This window comes from Ambystoma mexicanum, chromosome 8 (assembly GCF_040938575.1).
Source record: "Ambystoma mexicanum isolate Mex_15411 chromosome 8, UKY_AmexF1_1, whole genome shotgun sequence".
Lineage (NCBI taxonomy): Eukaryota > Metazoa > Chordata > Amphibia > Caudata > Ambystomatidae > Ambystoma > Ambystoma mexicanum.
The window spans coordinates 1053809686-1053830373 of NC_090929.1; the positions used below are offsets into that span (position 1 = coordinate 1053809686).

Below are 20688 nucleotides of genomic sequence, written 5' to 3' on the forward strand. Positions count from 1 at the left end.
AGCAGAATCCTCAGTTGCAGTATTCCACCCATGGGTGCCCAAAATTGCCCCGGTCTTCTTTTTTTTGCCATTTCTTGTTGTAAAGGTCCTTCTTGAGATTTACTCTGCGCACCAAACCAGGTTTGAGCCCTTTGTTCGTTTTGAATTTGGCCGAGTTCACTGCTGAAGCCCACCTCTGGCGCCAAGTGTGTCTGGCAGAGCAGGAAGCAAGGGAGGTTCCCAAATCTCCCTGTGCTTAGTCTCCTTGGTTACAGGAATGCACCCAAAGGTGATTGGCTGGCTGTCCTTGAAGGACAGCCACCCTGCTGTGTGAGTGACAGCTTGGCTACAAATAAATGGGAGAAACCTGCATTAAAGGCAAGGTCTTTTGCATGGAAGGCAGAGTCAACCACTGGACGAAGGAATCCGAAGAAGAACTTGGAAAATAAGCTTGCTGTAACTCCTGGACCGTTGGTTTGCCTAGTGAAGCCCTGCTGCATTGCTGAAGCTCCGAATTCTGATCGACTATAGAAGCCCTGCAAGGACGACTTCTCTCCTTCAGTTGGTGGGACCATCAACCCCAAGACGAACTTGCCTGGAAACCCTCTCCCTGCTGGCTGTACTTTGCGGATGCTGGAACCGAGTGCCAGGGGACAAACTCCAGAAACGAGTGGATCACTTTTTTAAGCTGGACCCGAGCACCAGGTAAATCCTCCAGACTCCCTCGAAGCAGGACTCCAAAGGCTGAGCAACCTCAACAGAGTGCTGGACCCAGGAAGCGAAGGGAGCCCACAAGGTGTCCAAGAACCGCAGTGGTGCTATTTGCAAATAGCTGAAACCACAAAGTGCCACTGATCTGAAGTGTGCCCATTGCTGCCGCCAACCTTCGAACCATAGGGCAGTAGTCCACAGACGTCCTGCCTCTTGTGCCCACGACTTAGGCCCAGGAACAACAGGATCTGCAGGAACTAGAACTGGAACAGATGCCAGCTAGAACCTTTTTCTTCAGACTCAAGTTACTGTTAGCTAGGGGTACTTACCTCTTGTTGTGTGTCGCTTGCTCGCTCTTAGTTGAGACTTGTATTTGCTGCCTTTTGCAGAGTTGCTTGCAGCTTTCCCCTTCACAAGCCTCCCAGCTTGTGGCCCAACAGTGATTTTTTTTTTACAACAAAACTCTCTTAACATTGTACAAGACATTTTTGTGCTAATCTTCAAGAAGTCTTCGGTGCTGGACTGGCCCAGATATTTAAGTAACTTTGGGTCTCACCTTAAGCTACTAGGTGAATCCAGACGTGGGCCCCTTGCTCGCTATTCTTAGAGAGGCACAGATCCACCCTACTGATGAGGTCCAACCAGACCGAAACACGTGTCTGGGGTTTCTGTTGGTACTCTTGTTCAGAAGAGAATTGCCTAGCATTTCGGTGCTGGACTGCCCCAAGACTGATATGTTTGGGATATTTCTTCTCTGGGAAAGATAGTGAGCTAAAGACTCTGGGTAAGTCTCTCGTAACCAGGACTAATGTCTGGCAGAGGGACTCCCAGGACCTCCCTTGTTAATTTGCATCTTCAGGAAGTGCCTCAGCTCCCCTAGACTTTGTTCAATTGACATTGGCTGTCCTGGCCCCCTAAAGACTCTTCTTACCCTCTGACTTTGTGTTTAACTGGCCCTCCAAAAAGTCATACATACCTTTCTTGTATAGCTGGTAAAGGGTTAACCTATTTTGCATTGGGGGATTGAAAAGTGCTTACCTGTTCGAGAAACTTGTTAGTCTTTGTTTCCTTCCCTAACCTTTTCTTTTTGCCACATACGTCAGTATTGCTTTAAATGTACAAGTGATATATTAATGTCCACAGTGTCCTAACAATTGAAGTCACCTCGGGGTGTAGGAAGTCTGTGTGCCATCCCAAAAGGGTATCAACTTATTTACTGAAACGGAGTGTGTGTATTTTTGAAGTATATTTAAGTGTTGCCTATTTGCTCCCTCCTCAAGAAGGCTTATTTTAAAACTGACTGTTTAAATTAATAAATGATTATTTTATCAAGAAACCTTGAGTATAAATGTTATTTGAATACATGTCACTATGAATCTCTGTTACAGCTCACATTGACCCCTCTTGAGATGAGCCTGGCTGCTCAGTCACTCTACCAACTTGGGTAGTACAGGCCTATACCAAAGGTTGGGTTAGCTGTTGCCAAGAGGACAAGGCTAGGGTAGTCTCCCACATGGTTACTACCTACAATCTTGCTTAACACACATCTCCTCAACCACACTGCGCACGGCAAGTGGACTCAAGCCGTCATAAAGAAACGCATTGACTTCCTAGAGTTGTTAGACGTGTCCAACGCACTCCAAGCTTTTCAACAGCTAATTCAAGGGAAAACAGTCCTAACAGACAGTACAACAGCCATGTTTTACATAAACCGACAAGGGCGAACACTCTCCAAGTCTACTAAAACGCAACCGGTTCCTCCTGACCCTACACGTTCCAAGGAGACACAACTGTCCAGCTGATGTCTTAAGCAGAGACTTACAGCTTCCATCAGAACACAAATGGCAGTTGCACAAAGACATCCTACACCACATCTTCTTAAACGGGGGTCAACCAGACAGATCTGTTTGCAACCCAGCACAGTACACAATGCCCACACTACATGTCCAGGTACTCCCAAACAGGGTGCAAGGGGGGGGCTCTGTGGATGAACTGGTCAGGGAAATTTGCTTAAGCTCTTCTCTGAACACCACTTCTCAACAAGATCATCCGCAGGATGCACCAGGAACAAGTCAACCTCATTCTAATAGCTCCATTGTGGCACGTCAACCATGGTACTCCAACCTGCTCACAATGTCCCTTTGCTCACCGGTGAAACTTCCGTGACCATCCAGCATGCTTTCCCAACATCGGGGAACAGTTGATCATCTGCGCCCACAAACTCTGAACCTGGCAGCTTGGCTCCTGACTTCATAGTTGGTCATCTAAACTTACCACAAAGATGCATGGACATCCTAAAGGAGGCATGCAAAGCTAATAACGGACATTGCTACATCAATAAATAGGAACTCTTTGTTATCTTGTGCAAAGCTCGAGATATCAATCCAATTGCTTGCTCTCCTTCACACATTCTTTTGGACACAGGATTAGTTTTCAACTTTCTTAAAATCCTTAGCTGCACTGTCTGCATACACTTACCTCATAAAGAAAAGTTTCTTGGTGGAAAGTGCCGGTAGTTAAAGCATTCATAGAAGGGGTTAAAAGATTACACCCACCTATTCCAAACCCAACTCCCGGATTGGATTTAAATGTTGTACTTACAAAATATTATGGGTTCCCCTTTTGGGCCAATGCATAAAATCGGTCTTAAACACATCACTTAAGCGTGCTTTTCTTGTTGCCATTGCACCCATCAGAAGGGTCAGTGAACTGCAAGCACTCTCAGCTCAAGATCCCTTTATTACCATCCATAAAGGCAAAGTGGTGTTAAGAACACACCTGCGTTTATCACCTACATTTATTCCAAAGTTCCATGTTAACCAGTCTATAGAACTTCCAACTTTCTTCCAGAACCCGACCAATTCCGCAGAAAAGATCATCCATGCATTTGATGTTAGGAGGGCTGTTATGTATTACCATACCAAAACAAAGCCAATCAGAAAGACTGATCAATTCTTTGTCAATAGCTACTGGAAGAGAAGGGGATCCTGTCTGAGTCTGCTATATCCAGTGGGTAGTCCAATGCATTCAGATGTGCTACTCCATTTCTATCAAAACTCTGCCTTTCAGACCCAGAGCAGACTCTACATGAGGCACAGGGGCTAACTTAGCATTTTTTGTAAATGTCCCTTTAGATGCCATTTGCAAATCAGCTACTTGGAGAGTTCCATACTTACCTTTTCGAAGGGACTGGTTCCTCCGACGTGTTCCACATCTATGACCGGTAATCACCACAGCTGTGCTGCTTCGGAAAATGTTCTGCGTCCATGACGTAGATATGCTGTCCTCGAGGGCCTCCGTCGAGCCGACGTCACCGGATGTTATAAGTAGGACGCACGACACCCGTAGCCTCAGTATTTTTTCCGCGAACGTGTTCGCTTCGGAGATCTCAGCACGCCTCGGTTCTTCAGAGTTATATTCTATCTGTTCTTCGACCTTGTTCGTTTGTGAAGATATCATGTCTTCTTCCACCCCGCTTCAAGAAGTGTCGGGACTGCGGCTCCAAGATGTCACTTACGGACCCGCACAAAGCCTGCCTCTGGTGCCTCAGTGAGGACCACGCCATGGATGATTGTGATGATTGCCAGTCATTAACATCGAAGGCCTTGCGGGAGCGGAAGAAGAAGCTTTCTGTCGGTAGGGTTTCCAAGCCCCGAAAGTTGAAATCCACTGGGCCTTCGACCGACTATTCGAGAGGCGACTCTCCATGTTGTCGGCGCAAGTCCAGGGGGGTATCGGTCCCGGAGTGGTTCCCTCCATTCCTATGCCTCTTCGAGGCACTTGCGGAAGCGCGGTCGCCGGTCGCCTTTCTCGTCCGAGGACTCGGCCTGTCTGCAGGTTGCATGTCCCAACAAGCACTCTTCTCCTGCGGAATGGGATGCATTTCGTACGGAGATGATAGCGATTTTTCAGTCGCAGGGCTCTGTTCCGTCTTCGCCTTTTGAAAGAAGCCGGCAGGGAACGTGCTAGGGCCAACGCTCGCACACCTTCGGGCTCGAGGTCCCGATCGGACAAGGTGGATCGCTCTAGTCATGTCCGCTCTAGGTCCCGGTCCTCGACGCCCTCGAGACCGTCGGTGCCTGTGAGGTCTTCGAAGAAGACGTCGACGCCATCGGCGCCATGTCCATCGAGGGACTCTCTCAAGGCTCCGCCTCCGAGGAAGTCATCGGCGCAGAGGCCGTCGAAGGACACGCTCGGGGCTCCACCCTCAAGGCCTGTGTCGAAGCCATCGGTGCCATGCTCAACGTCGACGCCAATTCTGTCGACTCCTTTCGAGGATGCTTTATCGGAGGTACCCCGTGCATCGGTGGAAACCCAGAGGAAGGCCCTGAAGAAGTCGGTGAGACCTGTCTTTGAGCCTTTTTCTGTGCCCTCCTCCAGGGATTTATTCCAGTCTCTGGATTAGATGTCTGAGGTGGAGGAAGGATCTGAGGAAGGTTTGCTTCCGGATGAGGTTCCTGACGAAATATTGTCTGGTCATAGCCAGATTGAAGACTTGCGTCAGTCTTTGCACAAGGCCAGTGGTCTTGATACCTCCCCGGAGGTTGAGTTTTGCAGGCCTGAACCTGGTAAGCATGCTGACTCTTCGTACAGGCGGCTGATGTCAAGGGTGACGGAGTACTTGAGGTGGTCTGTGCCACCAGTAGATTTTCTGCAGGATGATCTGACAGATATCTTGGACCAAGGTCCACCAACTGACCCGGTACTGCCATTCCATATAGCCTTGCAAAGAAGGGTGGTGGCGGCTTAGACTGCTCCGGAGAGTCTTCCGGCAGTGGGTAAGTCGTTGCTGAAAAAGTACCGCCCTGCCAGTGGCGACCCCGGCTCTTATCCATGCACCCTACTCTGGAGAGTTTGGTGGTGCAGGCGGCTACGGCCCCAGCCAAACGGGCGTGGAACCCTACCATAGGGACGACAAACGTTTTGACGGTTGGGCAAATAAAGTCTTTTCTTCAGGGTGTATGGCTTTGAAAGCAGCCAACTCTGTATGTGCCTTATCATGTTTCACTCCCACTCTGTGGAATGTTTCATTGGCGGCTGAACATATTCCCGAAGGGGAGGAACAGGATGGCTTTCTTGCCCTGTACAGGATGGCAATGATGCCATGTGTGAATCCGTTAGGTCGGTTCTGGACGTGGCAGACTGTGTCAGCCGGTCCATGGCAGTGAACACTGTAATGTGCAAATTTGCGTGGTTGCGGAAGTCGGGGTTTGCTCCAGATGTACAAGCCCGGCTTCTCAACATGCCCTTTGATGGTGACCATCTTTTTGGCAGCAAGGCCGACGAGAGCCTTGAGAGGTTGCAGACCTCCAAAGCTGCAGCAAAGTCATTGAGCGCTGCAGTTCGCCAACCTCTGCCTTTTCGTCCTAGGGGACCGCAATGCAGGGGAGGTTCCTTTCGATACTACTCTACCTTTGGTAGATCGAGGGGAGCTGCAAGTCAAAGTGGCCAACGTTGAAGTACCAGAGGTGGAAAACAAGGTACTTGAGGTGCCAAGGCCGCTCGGGCAGTTGCCTCTTTGCCCTCAGGCACTGCCGCAGCCGCTTCAGCTCAGTCATGAGGCCATATCCCATGGTTCACCGTTTGGGAGAAGGCTGGCGCAGCATCTTGCAGACTGGTGTGCCAGTACTTCAGATGTGTGGGTTCTGGAGATCATAGCCCACGGCTACTGTCTTCCTTTCCGGCAGAGGCCTCCTGACAATCCACCAGGGAATCTCTCTTTGAAGACTCCTCATCAGTCCTTGCGTAGGAAATCCAATCCCTGCTGGAGAAAAGCGCCATAGAACTGGTGCCTGTAGCGGAGAGGAACAAGGGATGTTAATCCCCTTACTTTTTGATTTCTAAAAAATACGGGGGATTGAGACCCATCATGGACTTGCGTGGTTTGAACAAGCTCCTCCAGAAGGACAAGTTCAAGATGGTTACTCTCTCTCTCAAGTCCTCCAGGCCCTTCAACTTCAGGACTGGTTGGTGTCTCTTGACCTCAAGGACGCTTACTTTCATGTGCCGATTCATCCCAAGCACAAGAAGTACCTGAGGTTCGCGGTTGGCGACTCGCACTTTCAGTTTCGGGTCCTGGTGTTCGGATTTACCTCTGCCCAAGGGTTTTCACCAAGCTCATGGTGGTGGTGGCAGCAGCGTATCTCAGCAAAGGGGGGATTCACGTCTACCCCTACCTGGACGATTGGTTGATCAGGGTGCGCTCTCCCGAGCAAGTCATGGATCATCTGTCAGTCACCTGCCACTCCCTTCACAGGCTCGGCTTCTCCCTCAACTTGAAGTCCCACTTGACGCCAACCCAGTGGCTCCAGTACATCGGAGCAGTGCTCGACACATCCCTGGGGCAGTGTTTCCCTCCCCAGGTGAGGGCTCATCACATTCTGCAGATGGTGCACAAGTTTCAACATGGCCAGAGTCTCCCGGCGTTCGTGTCCTTGATGTTGCTAGGCCTCCTGGCATCCTGCATTCTCCTGGCACCAGAGGCCAGGCTGAAGATGTGATCTCTGCAGATGCGGTGGTCGCAGTCCTCCGGCAGGATGTCGGATCCGTTCAGGTGCCGCCCTCGGTCACCCAGGATCTTCTGTGGTGGGCCTTCGAAGGCAACCTGATGAAGGGGCTCCATTTTTGCTACCTTGGCCGGAGGTGACAATCGTGACGGACGCATCCCTCACGGGATGGGGAGCTCATGCCAACGAGTTGAGTCATCAGTCGTTGGTCTCCGTCGGAGTCCAGAATCCATATCAATCTGTTGGACCTGAGGGCCATCAGGCTAGCTCTGAAGGCTTTTCTGCCGACTGTGCGAGGGAAGAATGTCCTGATTCTGATGGACAACACAGTGGCCCTGCACTACCTGAACAAAAAGTGGGGGCAGAGGGGGCAGGTTCACTTCCTCTGTGCAGAGAGGCGATGCAGCTCGGGCTCTGGGCCTTCCAGCAGGAAATTTCGATCTCGGCAGTTCATCTGGCCGCAGACAAAAACGAGGCGGCGGTCGCTCTGAGCAGGCAGAGCACAGTCTCTCACGAGTGGGAGCTGGCTCGGGAGATTCTCCCGGAGATCTTCGCCCTTTGGAGGACCCCTCAAGTGGATCTCTTCGCCACCAGTGTCAACCGGAAGTGCAAAAGATTCTGCTTGCGGGAATTTCCTCCAAGAGGAGCCTTAGGGGACGCGTTCGTAGTGGAGTGGTCCTTCCCACTGCTGTACGCGTTTCCTCCGGTCCCCGTCATTCCGCAAGTGCTAAGGTGGTTACAGAGGTTCGGTTCCCGAATGATCCTCATTGCTCCGGCACGGGCCCGGAGAACATGGTACCTGGACCTTCTCGACATGTCCATCTGCCCTCCACGCCGTCTTCCCTATCGAGACGATCTGCTCTCACGGTAGGGGGGTCAGGTTCTCCATCCAGAGGTCAAGTCCCTCAACCTTCATGCTTGGCTTCTGAAAGGTTGAGGTATAAGGATTGGGACCTCCCTGAAGACGTGATGGAGGTGTTGCTTTCGTCCAGAAGGCCTGCAACAAAGTCCCTGTACCGTTGCCGTCAGAGAAAGTTCTGCGACTGGTGCAGAGTTAAGAATGTGGATCCTTTTTCATGTGCCATTCCTGTGGTTCTGTCTTTTTTGCTTTCGTAAGCCCACAAGGGCCTGCAAGTGGGTACCATTAAAGGTTACCTGGCGGCGCTGTCCATATGTAACCGCTCGTCTGAGGAGTGTTCTTATTTTAAGATTCCTTTGATTTCTCAGTTTCTAAAAGGGCTCACTAATGTGTTCCCACCGTCACCTTTCCAGGTGCCCGGTTGGGATTTGAACCTGGTTCTAAAATTCCTCATGGGAGCTCCGTTTGAGCCTTTACATTCTTGTCCTTTGAGACTGTTGACCCATAAAACTGTATTTTTAGTTGCGGTTACTTCCGCTCGCAGAGTGAGTGAGTTGCAGGCACTATCTGCTAAGCCACCCTTCAGTGTTTCATAATGACAGGGTTGTCCTTGGGGTTCGTCCTTCTTTTCTTCCGAAAGTTGTCGGAATTTCATTTAAGCCAGAAGGTCATTCTTCCGGCGTTCTATCCTCCTCCACATCCTAGTAAGGAAGAGGAGAGGCTCCATAGGTTGGGTCCTAGGAAAGCTTTAAGTTTCTACATTTCGCGCATGTCCCGGGTCAGAGTGGACGATCAACTCTTTTTAGGATACGCTGGAAGGCATTTGGGACAAGCTGTTACTAAGCAGACTTTGTCTAGATGGATTATCTTCACAATTTCTGATTGTTACCGCTTGGCGGGTAAGGACCCTCCGGTAGGCTTATGGGCCCATTCTACTAGAGGTGTGGCTGCCTCTACTGCTCTGCAAAGGGGTGTTCCCATTTGTGAAGCAGCCACATGGGCCTCTGTCCATACTTTTGTAAAACACTACTCCCTGGATTCTATCCATGGGCAGGACTTGGCCTTTGGCAAGGCGGTCCTCTATTCTGCAATTTAATTGGGCATTCTAAAATTCAAAATTCTTTTCCCTCCTCCATACGTTGGTACTGCTTTGGGAGTCTTTCATACATGTGGAATACGTCGGAGGAACCAATCCCTTCAAAGAACAAGTTACTTTCTTACCTGGTAACGTTCTTTCGATGGGATGTTTCGATGACGTATTACACATCGTTCCCTCCCAGCCTGCCCCGCTACAGAATTTCTTATACAATTGCAGCTTACGTTTCCGCAAGGCTTTCTGTGGTCATAGTGGCAGAAGATTGGTGCCACACATTCTGGGGAAAAAACTCCAACTGAGGCTACGGGCGTCGTGCATCCTACTTATAACATCCGGTGACGTCGGCTCGATGGAGGTCCTCGTGGACAGCGCATCAATGTCATCAACGCAGGACGCAGATGCCGAAAATTTTCCGAAGCAGCACAGCTGTGGTGACTACCTGTCATAGATGTGGAATATGTCGTCGGAACATCCCATCGAAAGAACGTTACCAGGTAAGAAAGTAACTTGTTCTACTGTCTGGATACTCATTCCAAACAAGATTCACAGGTGTGAAAAGCAGTATTAAAACATCAATTTGCTGCTGTACCTTCAAACATCCCACTACCTTCTCATGGTACTGCTTGCTACTCTATGCATAGCATGTGATTCTAAGCAGATCCACAAACCTCAGGAGGCATACATTACTTACTGTAGTCTTATTTCTGATGCTTCTATCTGCTTAGCTTCGCATGCACCCACCCTTCCACCCCGCCTAGAGTTCAAGGTGCATACATGTCTTTCACCTTCATCTTGTTTTACTTTGACGTTCTTGTACTCACACAAACACTCATGCTCCCTCGTGTCAAAACAATCTGAGGCACCTCGATCTGTGAAGGACCATGGATACCGTGCATGTCATGCAAAGGATAGTATTACAAACACGCTCTGTAATGTCCCTTTTCGAATTTCGGAAACAAGTCCTGCAATACTCCACAACTGCCACTAGATCTTGGTTTATGCATAGCATGTGAATCTAAGAAAATGCAAGCATCTGAAATAACATTACGATAAGTAATGTATTATATATGTATATATGTGTTTGTGTGTTCTTTGAGTTTTTCATTGTGCGTTTGGTCCCTTTACAAAAATGGGAACTCTGCTCGTCAATTGTGACTTTTTTGCCTCTTCTCTCATTAAGTTGTTAATTGGGGGAGGAGGTGGTAAAATGCTAATTACTTTAAAAAAAAAATAATTGTGTACCTTCACCCTTTTCCAGTCCTCTGAATTCAAATCTTTTTTTCTTATTAACAGGGTGACACCTCAGGAGATTACCGGAAGACACTGCTGAAACTGTGTGGCGGCAATGACTAACTACTGCTAGTCCCACGCAGCATCGGAAAGTACAAATATATATGTATCCCTCTAATCGAGCCAATCTCTTCAACTTCAAACCTTTTTGTTCCCAATTTTTTCTAGTCAGCCTGGACACTAAAGTAGATTGACTTTTGCAAATAGAAAACTTTAGTCTAGACCAAGGGGTATCGGACCACCCTGGTTCATCCAGTGGCTATTTTTAAATTGGGCGCCAATCATTCTGCAACATAGCACAGGGCATCCAGGCACAAGGTGGCAACAGAGGATTATCCAGGCTTTAATAGCTTCCAGATGACCAGGAACTTTGCCCTTGAAGCTTGGATAAAATCTAAAGCAGACTTCCCCCAACCATCAGCCTATGTGCATATCCTCAACCTAAAGGTCAGTACTCTGCTCACCAGTGCCTTGAAACATTTAAATTTCTTCTGTGTGCTATACATTATATGCACTTTTGTTACTCTGGGCGCTACTGCTGATATAACCTTCATTCCCTTTTATGTTGGGGATAGTTTTAGAGTACTATATACCAAAACGTGGGTTCCATACTAAATGCAGAAATGTAATCTCTGTAGCACTATGCACCTGGCTCTGACTATCTTTACACAATTCTGGATGAAATGTGGTTCATTTCATCCCACAGAGGCTTTTAGAATGCCTTTGGACAGCTTTTGTCATAAGCAATGTTATCAAGTAATCCTCAATCCTCTCTCAATTCTTTTTTGTTCTATAATTGAATCCACAGAGGCTTGTTGAATCATTCGTTTTTTAGGGGGATTTCAAAATAGCAGATTTCTGATGGGGAGAAGAGTACGCACCACCCACATTGCCACCAGCACATAAGTCAAGGGCTGTTAATCTGCCAAAGCCTCCGCTGATCAGGGTTGGAGCATGGTGGTGTTGAGATTCTCTTTGGCGCCAAAGAACTGGGTGTTTCCCACTCAAATGAAATTCTGGTCTTCATATCGAATTGTTCGATGTGTTATTTGCTGGCACTGTTGAATCTCCATTTCATGCATGCAAGGCAATGACGTAGATTCTGCCCCACCTCTGTCCTCGTTCTGATGCTAGAAGTTTGCTGAATCTCCATTATGCTGTGCTTTGTACGAAACTCTCACCCAAACACTCTCAATATATGTATTCCTAATGTATCCGCACAATTGAGATTCTACGTCATTTTCCTTGTGCAGCTTTTATGCAGTATGGACATGAATTTATAAATGTTTTCAGTATGGCAATGTATTTTAATAGGTGCTGTTTTAATAGTCTGAGCAATCATGGTGCAAAAAAAAAAATGCTGACTGTATCATCCCTCACAACAAAGTGTTGCGGATTGTGCCTTAAAATAAATATGTAGAAGATTGTTCAATAAAAAGCATGTGCCATCTGGGACTAACACGCGTGTACTTTTTGTCTTGTTTTCATAGCACAGTTAGACTTGTGTTTGGGCTAGGCAGTGCCTCTCAAATTTCTTTCTTCAGAGTTCATCCATGTATTAATGGTAGTTGCATGTATTTCCCGGTTACTTCAACTCGGCTCATGAGTGACTGAAGCCACACTTCAGGTAAACATTTAAGGCAATCTTTAACTCATTTTTAGGTTGACCATCCAGCGTTGACAGGTATGTTTTGCTATCGCTCTTCCTCTAGGAGCCAAGAGGCCATTTTGGAGGGGTGCTGTTGCACAGTGGCATGAGATAGTCGCACATCTATCTCTATCTGCTGTGATGGGACCGTAGCGGGGCTCGCACAAGCCCCTGATTATAATTCTAATGGTTCTTTTATAACATGCTTAATACCAGAGAGCGCGGGGATCGGTATTCAAACCTGTGTTGCGCTGTGATGTGTTGCCTCCAAGACAAACTCGTTGCCTCGGAGCTATCCCCCCTCACTAGGCGGTACATAAAACAAATATATGTGAAGGGCCACTGAACACTCCGAGAGGCAGATAGTGTGCCGCTGGGACAAAGGAGAGAAGATGTACTCGAGTGCCATGCCGGAGTGGAAGCCACAGCGTGGAGCCTAATATGGCTGTCGGCTGACATCCCAGTGTGAATATAGTCTGCATTTCACAGTAACCAGAGTGGTAAAGAGTGTGCTTAGCCCACCGCTGGAGGGGAAGTGATCACGGTGCTGAATGAATGCCATGGGGATGGACGACTCCAGAAGCACAGAATTGGAGAGGTGAGATTCAGTCGGAGGCTGAGTCTCTCCCTTCTCCCCCCCACCCCCTATCTCAGTTCTAGACATTAACAAGGCTTCAGAGCAGGAGACTGGCCTGCAGGACATCTACTGATGCTCGGTGACAACTGGAAGTCTGGGCCCAGTGTTGGTAAACCAAGGGATCCTACGGCATTGCGACACGTACTCTGAGGATCTTGCTGACAGCAGGTTTGAGGCCCGTGATCCCAAGGTGGAGGTTCCTAACAACTGGGCTAGCAGGGGGGTCTCATCTTCCAGGGGCCTGAGAGACGATCTGGTCTCTCACGGGGGCCAGCGGGAGTGCACAGAACAACAAACACAGTGGTGGGAGAAAAAGGGCATGGCAAAAGACCAGAACTGAAAAATGACCTTGCAGGCAAAGATGGACTCCTATACGGTTCCTCCAAAGGTGACAAAAGAAGGTCTGGAGAAGGAGAGAGATGCGAAGCAAGTGCAAGGGCAGCCGGTTCCATCCATGCAGGAAATGCTTCATGTGATACGGGTCTCCACATCACTGGAAGGGAAGATTGATGCAATTGGGAAGGACATTGGGCTCCTGCGACAGGACCTACATAAAGTCTCAGTGAGAATAGGAGAAGCAGAAACTGGGATTTCTGAAGTAAAAGATGCGGTACTTACTATGAAGAAAAACATTGCAGAGTCACGAAGCAGAACAAGGCAGCTGGAAGGAAAGGCAGAAGACTGGTCCCGTCACAATAACTAATGAATTCTGGGCCTCCCTCAGAAAATCGAAAGGCTGTCGATGGAGCTCTACTTGGAGGTCTGGCTGAAAGAATGGCTGGGGTCGCAGGGATAATCAATTTGTTGTGGAGAGGGCACAAAGGACCCTACATAGAGGAACACGGCCAGGGAGCCATCCAAGGCCTGTCATTGCAAAATGATTAAACTATAGGGATCATGTCATTCTGCTAGTCGCCGAGAAGAAAGGCACACTACAAGTAAACCGAGCGAAAGTGGCAATACATCTGATTTTACCAGGGGTGTGCAAAAGGCACGACGGGCCTTTTTGAAGCGGTGAAGAAACCGCTAAGAGATGGAGAATGCAAGTATGCAATGTTATTCCTGCCCACCCTCTGTGTGAGGGAACCCCAGGGAGTAACATTCTTTACTAACGGTTGAACAGAGAAGGCCACGGGACAAGGAAAAACTCGCTGAGAAGGAAGGCGAACCAGAGCTGAATGCATACATATGACCGACTATTGAAGGCCGAAATCTGTCGGAGATCCCTCTGGACTGGGCAGGTGCCAACAGATGGAACCAGTGAAGGTGGACTAGTCTGAGCAGAGCAAGTGTTTATCTCAAGATCCACTCCCTGAACATTCACATTCGGGTTCTCCAGAACGTTATTTTGTTTACAAGCAAATTTGGGGCAACAGATGTTTCATGTGGAGGTTGGGGGGGCATTGGGAGGGAGGTTTATAATTGGGGAGTTTCAGGTTTCTTTTTATAACGGTCTGGGACATGAACAGCGGAAGAATTGTTTTATCAGGGGCCCTGGCAATGGCTTTAGAGACTGTGGTGACGTGTAGTGTTTGGAAAAGTTACAGAGGTGGGAATGGATAGTGGGCAGTTAGTGTCTTTGAGTTGTTTGACATGGAATGTCAACAGTCTCCTAGATAAAATCAAGAGAGACCTGGTAGCCACCTTCCTTAACTTGCATAAAGCAGACATTCTGTTACAAGAGACCCATGTCGGGGACAGCATGCTCCTTTTTGGGCAGGGCAAAATACTCTGTAATGGAACATTCTGGCATCAATGGGGATTAGTGGAGAGTGAAAATATTGGTTAAGAAATCCCTCCCTCTGAATGTCTTGTGGGTGGAAAAGGGACAAAGATGGTAGATACGTGTTACTTAAAGGAACCCTATGGGGGAGACAATTTGCATAATCTGTGTTGATTTCCCTCCCCCTCGACCCTCCAAGCGGATATGCTTAAAGCGGTAGAAATACTACTGTCCAAACATGGGGAAGGCAATTTTGATAATTGAGGTTTTATGTTTTTAATTACACTGCCCAACCACAGAAAGATAGATTGCCAGATATGGGGAGACAGGGCTGTCCCCACGTGAAACTCCACACATTTATTGAGGCCATGGGATTGTGAGATATTTGACAAGACCTACACCTGACGGAACAGGGATTTACATTTGACTGCAGGGCCCACAACGCCTTCACAAGGCCAACTTCTTCTGAGATTGCTCACAGGAAGAGTTCAGTCAGTTGACTTTCTACCAAAAGGCATCTCTAATCGAAACCCCCCACCCCCCACACTGCCCTTCCTGGTCATTAAAATAGCAGGGGAAAGCAACAGGCAGATAGGGGGTGGAGACTGAATGTGTTCCTTCTTAAGAACTCCATAATCCTAGACCAACTCACCAAAGATATGGAGGAGTATTTTCAAATGAATGAGGGGGGATGGTAGGAAGCCAAATCATTATCTGGGAAGCATATAAAACGGTGCTGAGGGGAAAGGCAATCTCTGTAATTGAGCATCACAGGAGAGAAAGGCCAACCCAAATGGAAGCCGAGATCTAGGCGGCAGAGGAAAAATATATCTAAGTCGGACAACAGGGGATTTCGTAACAATTACAAACTGCTATAGAACAGTAACGTAGGACGAGGATAAAGTGGCACTCTGGGAGGGAAAGACAATATAAGATGGGGAATAAATGTGAGAAGCTGTTGGCTTGGCCTGAAAAGAGAGGGGAAGGGTCCAGATGGGTATGGGAAATTTGGAAAGATAATGGTGAGGTGCTTGCCAAAGGAGAGGATATATTTGAAGCATCCGCTCAGTATTACCAAGAGCTCTTTACAGAGAGTGGGGTATGGAGGCAAAGGACACCAAAGAATATTTGGATGATGGCAACAGCTCTTAGAAGGGGACCTCATGACAGAACAAATACAGGGTGCAATAAGTCAACTACAATCGGGGATAATTCCAGACACAACAGCTTCCCTGTTGAGCTCTGAAGAAGGCAGGGGAGAAAGTAGTGGCAGCAATGGGTGCAATGTTTACAGAAAGTCTAGAGGCGGGTGCTTTGCCTAGGACCTAACGCAGGCAACTATCGTGGACCTACATAAAAGGGGGTAACCCCAGAGCAATGCAGTGCCTACCAGCCCATTTCGCTGCCAAATGGGGAGTCCTAAATTCTAAAAAAGCTAAGATATTGGCTAATAGAATGTTATGAGTGATGGATACGTTGATTAATCAAGACCAGTGCTGTTTTCTGCCGAGTAGGGCCACTAGAATAAACCTTAGGAGGGTGAATATTGCTTTAAGTATGATTGACCGCCTAAATTGCCCAAATGCACATATAGCCCTTGACTCGGAGAAAGCCTTCGAGTCGGTCCGGTGGGAGTACCTATGAGTAATAATGGAATACGCCAATCCGAGTGCTAGGGTAAAAGTTAACGGCCATATGTCTAAGACATTCCCATTGCAGAGGGGAACCCGGCAGGGGTGCCCCCTCTCACCTCTTTTCTGTACACGATAGAACCCCTTGCAGCCAAAATAATGGGGGACCAGCGAATTGCAGGGTTTAGTTGGCCGAGGGGTGGGTGAAGATCGGTTATCATATGCAGACGATTAGGGACCCCCACAAACTCTGGCCCATTGGTGATGGAGGTGGTGGGGAAGCAAGGTGAGCATAGTGGTCTTCGAATTAATTGGTAAAAATCTGTACTTTTGCCAGTAAATGGGGAGGCTAAAACTATCCCGAAGACCTGCCCTCTCTCAATTGCTAGGGAGACAATTAAATATTTGGGGATGCAAATCGGAGTAGAGCGGGCAGTCTTCCTTAGAAATAATCTGGACCCGATATTAGCAAGGACGCAAGGCAATGGGCAAACCTTTTGATTTCTTTGTTCGGTAGAGCAAACTTATTCAAGATGATGGCGCTGCCCAGATAGCTAGATCTTCCAAAACACCCTGGTTAAAATCCCCCTATGGATAAAGAATGTACCAAGAGACATATGTGGTAAGAAAGATCAGAGAGTAGCCCTCAAAACGATGTCACGATCACTGTGCTAGGGGGATGGGGACTTCCCAACATTAAGTACTATTGAGTATTCCATTTACTGGCAGCGAAGTAATGGGTGTTTGATGATTAGGGACTGGTGCAGATCAGGCTGGAGGCGATGGGAGACCATCACCCTATACAGGCGCCATACCACAAAAACGTAACCTACCACAATATTGGAAACCAACCTATTGGAGAGGAAAATAACAGGGAAAGCATTACTTTATTATACCAGGTAATAAATAACTCCACTTCACTGCCCTTGACTAAGCTGAAGGAAAAATGGGACGGGGAACTGGGTACATTGGAAGAGGAGGAATGGCTGGAGGCGTTGGGGTCGTCCCATCAGCAGGATACCTGTCATCTAATATAAAATGATGGGTCTATTACACTAGAGATGGGTTAAAACTTATGGGGGTGCTGGGGTGGCAACAGATCTGTTCTGTTTGAGATGCAAGACTGCAGTGGGCAACTTCCTACACACTGTTAGGGAGTGCCTGGTGATACGAACCTACTGGGGTTCAATACTGGATATGATGTCACAAATGCTATGCATGCAAGTACCAGAATGCCTCAAGTTTGGTTTGCTGCATATTTGGGGTGGGACACAGATTTTAACTAAAGAAAAGAGCCTGATCAAAACAGCGCAGATGGTGGGCCAAATATATCTGGCAGCGGGGTGGGGCAGTCCGTCAGCGCCAAGCATAAGTAAATGGAGGAAGGGCATGGACTACTGTTGCAAACTAGAAGGAAGAATATTCCAGGACAGAGGCTGTCCCCAGAAACATCTCAAAATATGGGGCAGATGGCTAGATGCGGTGTGAAAACAATTGGATCACACTGGGTAGGGCACCTAATGTAGGAGTAGGTGGGTTAGGAAGAGTGGAATGGAGAGACTGAGTGACTTCTGCAACACTGGAAAGGGGAGGAATCTCAAAGGTAGAGGGTTGCAAAATTAACCATACTGTTATTTTATTCTTGTTTGTTTGTCAATTTTGCTCAAAGTGTTTGTTGTGCTGCAAATGAACATGCTTTGGATTCTATCCAGAAAGGCGTCCATACAAGGAAAATAAACTAATTCAGGAAGCTGGAGCAGCGCGAATGCAATGTGATCCATTCAGAAGGGGCTGCTATGGCCGATGGACATTCTCATCCAACATGCCCGTCTGTCCACTGTCTGAGATACTGTGTTGCTGCTGAGACACACATGTGGAAGCAGCTCTTTCTCAATGTGGATCTCTGATTTGAAGTGATTTGGCACCTGCTCCCGCTTATCAGGCTACATCACGTACTGTGGGTTTTCTTCTCATCCTTCCCCCAAGCCTTCCCCTCACTTTTAGTACAGAAAATTAGCAAACATTTTCTACCCATGTAATATCTAGATTTAGGTACTAGCCCCAGCCAAAACCTGCTATTCCTACCCTCTAACCTTTCCCTCTACATACTTTCTGTAACTAGCTACTGTTCAACTCACCCAGTTGTCTCCTCCTACTGCTCCTCACCCCTATTGAAGCCTCTCATCCAACAGTCTACAGAACATGCCCAACATAGTCTAGACCCCAAGCTCTTCCTGCACCTTCCTTGATATCACCTCATGCCCTACCCACATTTGTCTTCTGCTGTATCACATGGTTATTCCTGCTCTATGCTACAACATTCTCATCCTGAATGTGTGCCCTTCCTTCCTCCCTTGTATAAAGCTTAAAGAGACACATTCCCCCAAATCCCACCCTTCTTCCATGCCAATCCATCCCTCAATCTTCTGCTCTGCTGGGCCCCACAACCTTCTCGCACCCCCCTCAACTACCCACTTCCTGCAAAAATCTTTACTCATTGACTGGTTTAAGTTGAAGTATTTCTCTTCCCCTTGCACCTGATTGCCCCCCAAAAAAAACCTGGATCTAGCTAATGTGTACAAACTTCCTCACTCCTACTGATTAACATGTACCCTGGTACACCAACGCTGAGGGTCATTGGGTTGGTCTAATGAGAAACAAAGCCCTCTCCCCTAACATGACATGTTTCTGACACATCCCCAACCAACAACACAACAAGAGGTAGAGGAAGTGGAGAACCCACTAATAACCAACCCTCAATAAGGTCCACGACCTTTAGTGCAAAACATAAGGGATAAGTAGGCATCAATCTTTCAGTTTCCATAGGTAACTACGTGAAGCAAACGAGGTCTAGTAAAGGGAACTGCCTCTTATTGCATTAAATTAATAGGCAGTGTAACACAAAGATAAAAATACAACTTTATTCATGTACAAAAATGGACATATAAAACCAAAACTCAATACATTATTTCAATTATGCTAGCGGACAATTGAGGTAGAAAATTGTAAGGGCAGAGAAGTGTGATGATATTACACTAAACTGTTAAACTCCTATTTGTCTGCTCAACCATCAAACAAACAGTGCAAAATTAAACAGACAGTAGTCTAGTAGGTATAATAGGCTCGACAGTATAATGCCCTCTAAAGTCTGTGGTGTCAACAAAAGTGTTGTATGCTGTGCAAATATGCATTTGTTTTAAAACCAGGGTTTTACATACAACATTTCACTCTCTCACATCAAACCACTACATACACATACTCTCAACACAACTCATCCAACATGTTTCTTTCCAACAAACAAAATGTGTAAAACAAGTGTAGGGAAATTTGTCCGGGAACTGTCCGGGGTAGTCAGGTCAATTAGAAAAATTAGCATTGTAATGAACACAAAGCACCATAAACATCTACTTTATAACGAAATACAGCCCATCCAGTGGATGCTTGAATTTCTACAATTTCATAGTCGGCATTAATGCCAAGTGCAAAAAGTACACACAACAGCGCAAATATGTGGCTGGTGGGGTTAGGTTGATGGCGTGTCCACGGCGCAACACTGTGTAAATCCATGTGTTACCTAAAGAAAAAGGGAAAGAGAGAGGACAATAAGGAACAATGTCCAGATGCCAAGCCAATCGCTGCTTGTAATAAATTACCAGCTCCGGGTTCTTATTTACTTAAGCCATGCCGGGAAGTTTCTTATAAGTGTATCTTAATTAATACTAGGGCTGGCTGGGAACTCCAGAAGAATTAAAAACAGACCGAATCCCAAGTCACTTCTCTTGGACTCCTTTTATGGGGCCAGGTCGAAGTATGTTGTCTAATTGAGACAAGCGCTAAGGTCTCACAACTACCTATGGTCTCTAATTGGACTGACTTAAGCAATGACTACATAACATGAACTAAGTACATAAGCAGTCTTCTCGAGAACCTGACTTCCCATCTGATTGATGGTCTAGGAAAGCGGACCCTGCTGTAGAGCGTGGATTCAGTTTGTTCTGTTGTTGGTTACTCTTTCACGCTTGGGGCAGAGGTACAGGACATCGACCGGTGCGGGGTCAGCAATAGCAATTTCTGAGGAGGAGAGAGAGCGTACACAAACAATGTGCTGTTGAGTCTGCCTGTTGCTATTTGTCAGCAAATGGACTGGGAGGACTGCTAGGGGAAGAACACAGGAGGAGGGTGGAATTTAGGGGAAGCCGGGACATTAAGGGTCTAGGTTACCCTTCTGTAACAATCTAGTTTCTCAAAGTACCTTAAGTATTGTCGCAAACTCCACTGTAGCAGACAGTTTGTTGTTTGTAGCCGTCCGTACTTCTATGTACACAATGGAAATCAGACCTCGAAAAATCAGCTACTGCCTTATGTGCTTATGTGTAGTAGGCTCCAGCACCGTGCTGGGCTTACAGTCACGGGACTCATCGGTTAAGTAATACAGCCGGCCTGCGGACTCGTCGGGTAAGTAATACAGCTGGCGTGCAAAGAGCCGTGAGTACTGCTGGGGAGAGAGATAAAGACAGCATAACGTTAGCGTAAGTCATATGCTGCGGGAGGCAAGGCGGTATAATACAGAGGACTGTCTAACCACCGGTGGGTGTAGTCCGTGGGGTC

At 47.5% G+C, this 20688-nt stretch overlaps 1 protein-coding gene across 2 annotated transcripts in view; it reads left to right on the forward strand.

Moving 5' to 3' along the window:
* Positions 1–11900, forward strand: part of ANXA11 (annexin A11) — a 292276-nt gene extending 280376 nt beyond the window's left edge. For both annotated transcript variants that reach the window (XM_069611028.1, XM_069611027.1), the window contains one exon: positions 10445–11900. In XM_069611028.1, the coding sequence (XP_069467129.1) occupies positions 10445–10504 (60 nt within the window). In that variant the 3' untranslated portion in view covers positions 10505–11900. The remainder of the gene's footprint in view (positions 1–10444) is intronic.
* The last annotated feature ends 8788 nt before the right edge of the window (positions 11901–20688 follow it).